General features: G+C 34.7%; 1 protein-coding gene across 1 annotated transcript; it reads right to left on the bottom strand.

The window, feature by feature from the left end:
• Positions 1–1,002: 1,002 nt before the first annotated feature.
• On the bottom strand, positions 1,003–5,286 carry LOC105961514 (agglutinin). Its single transcript, XM_088815206.1, has 4 exons — positions 5,071–5,286; positions 4,670–4,975; positions 1,361–1,591; positions 1,003–1,257 (listed from the first exon to the last, which is right to left on the bottom strand). The coding sequence occupies exons 1-4, from the start codon at positions 5,284–5,286 to the stop codon at positions 1,003–1,005; spliced, it is 1,008 nt and encodes a 335-aa protein (XP_088671332.1).
• Positions 5,287–10,891: the final 5,605 nt, after the last annotated feature.

Below are 10,891 nucleotides of genomic sequence, written 5' to 3'. Positions count from 1 at the left end.
CACAGCTAAATGTGCTGGAGTAACCGGAATTAGAGCAATTGCCGGTGTCGTCTTTGAACATGATGGAGTAGAACACATTATCGTTATGGATCACAAAAATCTGTTTTATGGCTTTCTTCGCCCTGTAACTGAAATTTTTCACCCCAGGACCCCTAAACTGCCCTACTGATATTTCTCCATTACAACTTTCTGCAAAAAGATATTGTATTATGTATTTATGCATTAAACAGAAAAAGAGGGAGAAAAAGGGGATGAAAAATAAGCGAACCATTTGTATACTTTATGTTGGGATTATGGTTGATAGTTGGTAATCCTACAGTTGGGGGGAAGGAGGAGTTTGTTTGCCACATATATATATATTCATCGATCGTGTTCTTGTGAGTAAGGCTCCTCGTTTTTGATGAAAAACAATGAACACAATGTGACTGTAGAAATGCCCCAAAGATTTTTTTTTTTTTTTTTTTTTGTTTTTTTTGAGCGGCTGCTCTATTTTCTATGAGAATTAATTGAAGTGTGAGCAATTCTTTTATTCTCATTATCAGGTTTTGAATTTGAATTAAAATTTGAATTAATGAATAATTAAATATTTGTATACTAATAAATAATTAGATAGTTCATCGTCTGATTTTTGTTTTACATTACTGACTGATTTTTTTTATAACAAAATTGGCTGATTAATTATTTTTGCATTTTCTATCTTTAGTGGTTGAATGGAATGTATGGATGAGAGTTCGTTTGAGTTCGATTTGTTAATAAATAAAGTTTAAACATGTAGTTTTTGACATTTTGTTCGACAATTTATGGTGCACGAGAACAGTGACGGAAAATAGTAAAGACGACGAAACTTATTAAATTTTATTTCGAAGTTCTAACTAGCATGGGACAAGAACTACGTTAGTACAAACATCAAAACATGTTCCGAAGCGAAATTGTTGAAGGCAAACTTCAAATAAGTACAACTACAAAGCAAATGCAATCCAACTACAACGCATGCGAAAATATTCAAAAATATTCAACATGCACACCTAACGAATTCAAGTACGAACCAGAGCTCCCATGAAAGCCGACAACTTTCCCCCTACTTGATATTGAAGAAAAATAAGTGCCGTTTTCATCACCAAACGGACCGTATTTCCCCTTATTGGAGTAGAATGTGATCGATCTAATCACGTCCAATCCATTATTAATTCCATCGACCGGGCCATAAAAGCCAACCACCCCAATCAAGTACTCGTTTTTACAATCATCAATATCAATCTGCAGTATAATTTATAAAAAATGCATTACTATATATATATCGATGATGTAGTACGCAATGATTTGATAAATCGGCAATTTATAATTAGATTGTTCCCCTTACTTTTTTGACAATGCCACCCCCATTGAAACAATGCTTTGGCATCCACAAGCGTCTCCGATCTCTTGTCACATACTCGAATTGAATAGATTTCATGGCGTTTGCACGTTCACAAACGTGCAGTTGAATTTGCTTGACTGCAGAAAAAACTCCGTCGTCCCACTTTTTTCCACTACTAATACCCCCCCAAGGCCCCGGATCACGGGGCAAAGCATCTTTGATAGCATCAATTTGCTGCAACATATAAGTAGTTGATCTAAATTAGAAGTGTTAATGGTATAATAACAATGAAATTCGATTAAACTCGTCAGTATGATTAGCTAATCGCAAAATTAATATGATTCCACTAAAATTTCAAAATGTTGGATTTTGTATGTTTTAGAACCATGAAGTAACTATTTCCTCAAAAAAAGAAGAAAAAAAACTAATAATTTTTATAATTAATTTATGATTTAAAACTAAACGGGAATATGGGAGAGGTATGTAAAACACAAAACAAATAAATAGCTCTTTTTAAAAAGAATATTGTGGAATTTTCGAATTCCTCCATCAATTTCGATTCGAAAATAATTTTGATTTTGGAACAATGTCTTTTCATTCTGAATTCCATAGTATTCAATTTTTTTTTTCTGGATTGGATTGGAATTGGTATATATATATATATATATATATATATATATATATATATATATATATATAAATTGGTGTATGAGTTATAAATACTCCATATGTACTTGGGCTTATTGTATTTGCTACCCTTGTGAAAATCGCAACGGCGTGTTTTCCTCTTGTCATAAAAAAATTAGCAAAAACCATATTGTGTTTATTTTTAGATACCATACTCGACCCATTTAAATTTCCTCCATTGACGGGTTGTAAAATGACGAAGTACCCTGGGGGGTTTCTGCAAAAAACTAGAGGAACCAAATTGAAGTTTTGAAAAATTTAATCAAATAAGTCAGGGCACTGAATTGTAATTTTCTAAAAAAATGCATATAATAATTATAAAATATTATGTATATCATTATTTCCTATTTTTGCAAGAACCAAATATTTCTTTATAAATATTTATAATTTAATTAACTTAAATCAAAGAAAATTCAAAAATATATATATTCAAATTTATGAAAAAATAAAGAAAAATAAAGAAAGAAAAAAAGAACAAAAAAGAAAAAAACAATAAAAAAAAAATAAAGAAAAATAAAGAAAGAAAAGATGTTGGGGACAATTCTGTCATTTCGCACAACATAAATGAAGAAAAATCACGGAATCCGCCAGTGAGACACACGAATTGCGACGACGGGGGTTTTCGCATTTGACTAATAAATACAGGGTGGTGTTTGCTAATTTCTTTATAATATAGGAAAATTCGCAGTTGCGATTTTCACATGGGCAGTAAATGCAATAAGCTCATATATAATTAGGGCGAATGGCAAAAAGGCCCATAACATGGGACTTAAATGCATTTTGGTCCACCAAAAAAACAGTCTCTCAATTAAACCCATCCCCATGTCTTTAGTCTAAAATACCCTCCATAATATAATTCTTATCAATTTCATCCATTATGCTCTAACTTCCTTAAAATTACACATTGACCCTGGATTTAAACAATATATCACATTAACCCCCAATATATTTTTTTTTTCAGAAAATAATTCTTTTTCTGAATTTTTTTTTCCGGCCAGATTCCGGCGTTGACCGCCGGAGACCGCCGGTCTCCGGCGTTGACTTTTTTTTTTTTTTTGAAATATTTTTTTCCTGAATTTTTTTTCCGGCCGGTCAACCACCGTTGACCGGTGGTTGACTGCCGGTCTCCGGCGTGGACTTCTTTTTTTTTTTTTTTTTATTTTTTTTTTGAATTTTCTTTTTCTTATAAAAAAATATTTTAATTAATATTACTGTCTTGGCTTCTAAATTACTGTCTCAGACAGTATATTACTGTTTGGGACAGTAATTTTATGAATATTATTTTCCCGAACAGTAATATTATTAATATTATTGTCTAAGACAGTTAAATTACTGTTGGAGACAGTAATTTAGGAGCCAAGGTAGTAATATTAATTAAAATAATTTTTTTAAGAAAAAAATTTCAAAAAAAAAAAAGGTCAATTAACTGTTAAATTACTTTCTCCGACAGTTAAATAACTGCTGGAGACAGAAATTTAGCAACTAATGCAGTAATATTAATTAATTTTTTTTTTAAGAATAAAAAAGTCAATTAACAGTTAAATTACTGTCTCCGACAGTTAAATAACTGATGGAGACAGTAATTTAGCAACGAATACAGTAATATTAATTAAAATATTTTTTTAAAAAAATCAATTAACAGTTAAATTACTCTCTCCGACAGTTAAATAACTGCTGGAGACAGTAATTTAGTAGCAAATACAGTAATATTAATTAAAATATTTTTGAAGAAAAAAAAAAGTCAATTAATTGTTAAATTACTGTCTCCGACAGTTAAATAACTGCCGGAGACAGTAATTTAGCAGCCAAGACAATAAAATTAATTAAAATATTATTTTTAAGAAAAAACAAAATTATAAAAATAAAAATAAAAAGTCAACGCCGGAGACCGGCGGTCTCCGGTGGTGGCGGGTCAAAATTGAAATTAGGGTTAAAATTGGTTAATTGATGAAATTGGGCTAAATTGGGGTGTAAATCATGAAATTGGAATTGAAATGGGTTTCAATGAATTTGGGGTAATTTTGGTATATATAAAAGGATTTTCCTTATTTGCAAATAAGTTTGAATGGGGTGGATTTATTTGAAAGACAAAAAAGTTGGATGTCCCTCTTTTAATTAAGTGCCCTTGTCATGGCCTTATTTGTCATTTGCCCATATATATAAATGTATTCGAGTTTTATAAAGTGCACATACCTTAGTGTCGAATAAATTTTCTCGAAGTTAACTAAAATACAATTATTTATATAATTTTATCAAACGGTAATATATTTTTATAATTCACGGTAAAATTATTATGAATTTTGCAGTATAATAATGTAGGCGTATTATTCAGAAATTTGGGTAAATTACGGTTACCCCTTAGGTAATGTCAAATTATAAAAAATCTCTCATTTTTGGATAATTACAATTCCACCCCTCATATATGTATTGTCTTATGAAAAAACCCTTTATTCATTAGGTAAATTTGATTGTGTAAGGATTTACGTGTAAGACAGTGCATAGTTAAAAAAATAGTTGTAATTATCTAAACATGAGAAAAAACATTCGTACTATAATCTTAGCTCAGGGTAACCGTAATTTACTCTAATGTAGAAGGAAGAGTATATTGTGGATAAACACTCGAACCTCTTGGATTTCAACGGGGTCATCGATTGGATTTAGGGCACAACTGCTGGCGCTGCAAAAGGGCCTCACATACAAACCAATGGCATTCAGGTAATTTCCAGCGCGGAGATGAAATCCGACGATCTTACCACCGTTCATCGGGAAGGAAAACGAAAAATTTGAACCGGGCCCGATTGGCCCATGTTTTCTAACGTTTGTCTGAAAACTCAGTGAGTCAATTACCCAGCTCCCCGTATAAGCAAACGGATATATCGATTGACACCCACTCATGCCGGTCAAATATTCCGATGGGTACTCGATATTGATCTGCATTATATAACATATACTTCACATACATACATTAACATATATACACAAGAATATATTGGTGAATGATGATCAAGATTAATATTTATTATTACCGTAGCAATTTTGCGACCTACGTCATCCCCGAAGATTGGAGAGGCCTCGTCGGTGCCATGCTCGACGAACCTGATAGAATTGATGACGTCACCATATGAGATTATAATTGTTTTGATGCCACCTTTGGGTTTATAATCACCCCATTTATGATTGCCTTCGGAGCAACCCCATGGACCAACAAATATCTCTCCTTCACAGCTATCTTGATTTTCCATATTAAATAAATTGTAGATCTATATTATTTGGTTGTTGTGATTCGATAAAAGGGCAATTGATTGGACTGAGTGCACATAACGTGCTTGTTGAAATGTCCCAAAGATCAACAGTCTGACTGACGGGTTTCTTTATTCTGATTCAATGTCTTAATTGTGCCCTAATTGGATTTGATCAATTCTAAACCAAAATAAATATTGGGTTGATCTTGTACCTTGCAAACAAATGGAGCGTAGGCTAAAAAAATAAAAATCATTATAATATATATTCATCACTTATGGACTAAGTTTTGATAGCTATGTATCACCTCTTACTTGTAACTTATCTTTGGAAGCATGACACATCTTGTAATTAGTTTATATAAATAGTGATGCTTGGCAATAGAAATAAACTCATGAATTCCTCCAGCAAATATTTTATTTTACTTCTTCGTACAGTGCAATATTCTTCCTATTTTATTTCGATACTTCAATTTACGTATATATATATATATATATATATATATATATATATATATATATATATATATATATATATATATATATATATAAAGACATTTAGGGCTAGTCATTTTATTTTATAACACGTTATCAGCACGAGGTTATTTTGCTCGATAGAGATTTGCTATTTTTGTATTTTTCATTCTATTTTATTTTATGAAAATCCAGATCCTCGATCTATTGTCGCAAAGGCAAAGAGAATGATGAGCGAATACTTCGGTATTTTATACGCTATCATTTCTCAAAGGATATGATATATGGATTCGTGTATATACATATATAGGCTATAGTTCATATATTTGCTGAATTGTTGTTGGAATTTGTATTTGCAAATTTGTGGATTTCATCAGTGCTACAAGCACGTGCTAATTTTAACAGATCTGTGGGCCAACTTAGAGGCCAAGATATTAACTTCGAGCATGATGCTCGACAAGTAAAAATATAATAATCTCAGTTGAAGCTTGATTTAGAGACTACGAGGTTAACTCCGAGCCTGATGCTCATGGAGTTAGAGAAATAATAATCTCTGTTTGAAGTCGATTTAGAGGCTACCGTATTAACTCCGGTCATAGTACCCGTAGAGCTTAACAAAGAGCGTATAGATGTCATACTATAACTCCGAGCCGAAAACTCGTTAAGTAAAGACGTAGGAATTCTCGTCAAGTAAATGAAATATAGCTCTGAATCTAAGCTCATTGAGACAAGAAAGCCGACATTGAGGCTAAATCGTTAATATAGCTCTGAGTCTAAGCTCGTTGAGACAAGAAAGCCGATATAAAGGCTAAGTCGTTAATATATTTCCGAATCTAAGCTCATTGAGACAAGAAAGCTGATGTAGAAGCTAAATTGCTAATATAGCTCCGACTCTAAGCTTGCTAAGACAAAAAAGCCGATGTAGAGGCTAAATCGTTAATATACCTCCGAGTCTAAGCTCGTTGAGACAAGCAAACCGATATAGAGGCTAAATCGTTAATATAACTTCGAGTCTAAGCTCCTTGAGACATGAAAGCCGATATAGAGGCTAAATCGTTAATATAACTCTGAGTCTAAACTCGTTGAGACAAGAAATTATTTAGAGGCTAAATCATAAATATAACTCCGAGCCTAAAGCTCGTTGAGACAAGAAAGCTGATTTAAAGGCCAAAGATTTGAAAATAACTCCGAGCCTGAAGCTCGTAGAGTCACTAAACGAGGTAAAACCTGTCAAGAGCCGACTTAGAGGCTATTAATCACAAGCCCAAAATTTAAAGGGTTTTGGTTTATTTTGTACCCAACTGTATAATCTCTCTCGGAAGATGTAATTCCCGATATTGAGCCATTTTGAGTATATCCATGTATAATCTCTCTTGGATGATGTGATTCTCAAGATCGAGTTGTTTTAATTACTCAAACATGTACATATCTCACTTGGACGATATATTCCTAAGGTCGAGCTGAATTTTGATCACGCGTTGATAAGTGTTCATTTTGCATGATTTTCACTTATCAATTCTTCGAGTTTTGGTCTTCGTTCGTCCGAGTTTGTATATATTATGTTGTTTTTGTTTTATTTATATTTATTTAAAGACAAGCTATTTTTGCCGATTCGAAACGATTTTGGAAGCGAAGCTGAAAATCAAACCAAACACGTGCAAAAGTGCATTCTCGCGGGTTGTGTCACTGTTTCGTATTTCAAGCATAACTTTTGCATACGACCTCCGATTGAGCTGATTCAAGTGGCCTTAGAAATCTAACTTCAAGATCTACAACTTTTGTGAAATGCCAAATTATCAAATTCACGGCACCCCGTGCAACCAAAGAACACTTCCGCAACCGTAGAACACAGATCAATCTGCGGCACGACTGTTCATGGCGTATTTCTTTCTTAAATCTTTTATTTTTCGCATTGAGGGCAATGCATGATTTAAGTTTTGGGGTGAGTTTAGCTTATCATATAATTTAGTTTCATTTATGTATTTTGATTTACGTAATTGTGTTATGTTTGTCACATGCATCTCATTTAAGATCGAGTTTAAGTTGCATTTCCGGATTCTATTGAAGTAAAACAATTAATGAATTAGTAGACTGGCTAGTTGATTTTAAAATTGAAATTGTGCATATCTGGCTAATAATAGATGAACCTTCCGACTGCGTTTTTGCAACTTGTGTGCATAGCCTTTCGAATCCTTTCCGATTAAGCTTGAGCGCAGTTTTCTGAGGGGTATAATAATCTGAGGTTTAGGGGCGAGTTAGAATTGAATTATGTGTTCACGATTTCGAGTTGTTGTCTAAAAGTTCTATCAATGGTCTTTACGTTTTTATTTTATGTTATTATGTTAAAAAAATATAAAAAAAATAATAATTTGTGGTATTGTTGTGATTCACGCTCTGATTTCCCCGCCTTTCTGACTCGAGTATAACCCGTTGGGTGCACCTCGTCGCCTACTCTCTCGAGCTGTCAAGCTTGGGGGTTTCTTGGACTAAAGTTCAATACATGTGTCAGAGAGATAACATAGTGGTATCGAGCCTTGCACGAGTCACGATTATTCCCGTTTCAAAAAAATGGAAAAAGAAAAAGTTGCGATGAAAATCACCAAAAAAATTGTTGTTGTCCCTTTTCTATTGAATAAATAGACCAACTTATGCCCAACTCGAGTTTTTGAATTTCAGAATCAAAACTTACTTTTCACTCACATTTCTACTCAAAACCCTCGATAATTGTGTTTATTGTTTCATTACGGATTCTAGAGTCTATCTTTCGTTTTTGTGTAGAAACAACTAATTGCGTCGGTAGGAAAGTCGAATACCTTAAGCCGTAAGCCATTCTGAGATTTTAGGTAATTTAGCTCGTTTTATCTTTGGAATTAATTGTTGGGAATCGGACACGTGTACGCAGCGGAAAATAAAAAAAATTATGCGATTAAACAAATTTAAAACACATAAACACATGCCCGATAATTGAAATCAATTAATTGCGTACCTTTGCGCTTCCAGCGAAATTAAAAACAACATACATGCTTAATTACTTAATCGAAATTAATTCAATTAGCATGCTCACGTTTAAATCAAATAATCATGCTCGCAATAAATAAATATTTCATGTAATCACATAAAATCATACGAGAACGAACATATATATTCAATTTAAACGTAACCGAAGAATCTATCGACAATTGATTCGAAAGTTTACCTCTTGAAGCGTGAGGTATGCGCACCAAGCAAAGCAAGATTGCTACGGAAACCAATCCGTACAATCCGCGGCAGCAGCGGCGGAACGGCAGCAGCGGCAAGACGAGCCACGGCGGCGCGTGTGGCTCACGCGCTGTCTTTTGGCGGCGCGTGGGAATGCGTGCGGCTTCGTCTCGTGTGCTGCTCCTCGATTTTTCGATCTTCGATCTTCCTCGTCTCGAATTTTACCTCGTATACTTCGATCTACTAATCACGTGGCACTAGACACGTAATAGTTAGAAAAACGGAAGAATAAAAAGAAGGAAAGAACTACCAATGTTAATCGGCCAAGAGATGGCCGATTCCGGCAGAGTTCCGGCGACGGCGCCGGTGGTGGCCGCGGGAGAGTGGCCGAGAGAGAGAGGGGAAGCGGCTAGGGTTAGGGTTGTGTCTTGTATGTTCAAGTTTGTGTAAGACCTATAAATCAAGTATTTATAGTGTCTTGCATAAAACCCTAACGTGCTTAAGTTGGACCGGGCCCAACAACTTAAGTTCGTTAGTTCTTTAACTTGCTCGTCTCTCTCTCAATTCGATGATCGGAAAATTGTAACAGTTACATTTTCGGAATCATTATAATGTCCTCAACTCTCGATTTCCAACTTTCCAAAAGTGGAAACCCTAATTCAGTGCACTTTCTAAATTTGGAAACTTCCTGATTTAGAAAGTCCACTAAGATATTCGCCCATTCTTTTCCTTTTCTTATTCTCATTCATAATTCCAAATTACGAATGTTGAACTCAATCATATTGACTTCCAATAATACAAAGATAATCCATTTGATCTCTGACTGTTTACTCAAAGATCTCATGTGCACGAGCACTGTGACCCTCGATGGTTCAGGTGTAAGCTAGCCGTGGGCCCACAACCCTTTGTGGTCAAAACGCGTCCCTTAGAGTTACGATTAAGATGAAACACGTTTCACCTTAATCACCCAACGAATCAAGATTGACGTCTAGCAACTACGCGTCATGATTCCCTAGATACAAATGAAGTGCATGCAAGAACCTCAAGATATAGTTAATGTACAGTACGATCCCTTCGATACATATGTCCCGATTGAACTAGAGGCATTGGTTCATCGATACCTCTTTATTTGTTCAATGACGGTGCGATCGTTCAAAGTGTTGTAATCGTTACGTGCATGACTTAGAGAATCGAATTCTCTAATCATCACTTAGTCAGCTCTGGCCAGAGACTTAGAATCATTACAAACTATCAGAAAACACCCAGGACATCCAAGACTATTCTAGCGATCGAATCCCCGACTACAATGCACAGACCTCCCACTAGATTTCGGACTGCACAAACACTGGCCCTTGGGATGGTCCTCGGTGGAACTCAGGGACAGGTCACGATACAGCTGGTCCTCTAATGAAGTCACGGTGATGTCTAGGTCATAAAGACTAATGGTGTACAACTATACCATAGATATCTCTACTCGATTATTGGGAACTACTTAGAGATTTCTAGGGTGAGGGAGTTCAGTGAACTCGTCAACTTACGAGCACCCACTTATGCATGCCGATATCACAATACCGTTTACTGATGAGATGCAGTACACATACACTAAGTGCTAATCTCTTAATGGGAAAGGCCGATATCCTCATTGGTGGCGTAACCCTTCGACTAGGAACATGTTTAACAGTTATAATAGTTAAGTAAATATCTCACGATCCTAATGATCAATTACTAGTACTTGTAATAACTGTAAGGACTATAGCTATGCTTGTGACAAAGGGACAAAGATATAGAATGCCAAGTTGTTTTATCATTAATACGAATAAAGGTTCGTTTATTACCATAATAAATATGAAAGACCACAACCACATGTTGGCTTGTTGGTCACCTACTCTAACATTAATTGCAATGCTTTGACCAATCCGACAACTTTGTGGGTATG

The sequence above is a fragment of the Erythranthe guttata genome, chromosome 3, assembly GCF_056151865.1.
Source record: "Erythranthe guttata isolate IM_541 chromosome 3, IM_541, whole genome shotgun sequence".
In the NCBI taxonomy this organism is placed as follows: domain Eukaryota; kingdom Viridiplantae; phylum Streptophyta; class Magnoliopsida; order Lamiales; family Phrymaceae; genus Erythranthe; species Erythranthe guttata.
Note: the sequence above shows the minus strand (reverse complement) of the source record. Positions and strands in the feature narration are given on the sequence as shown.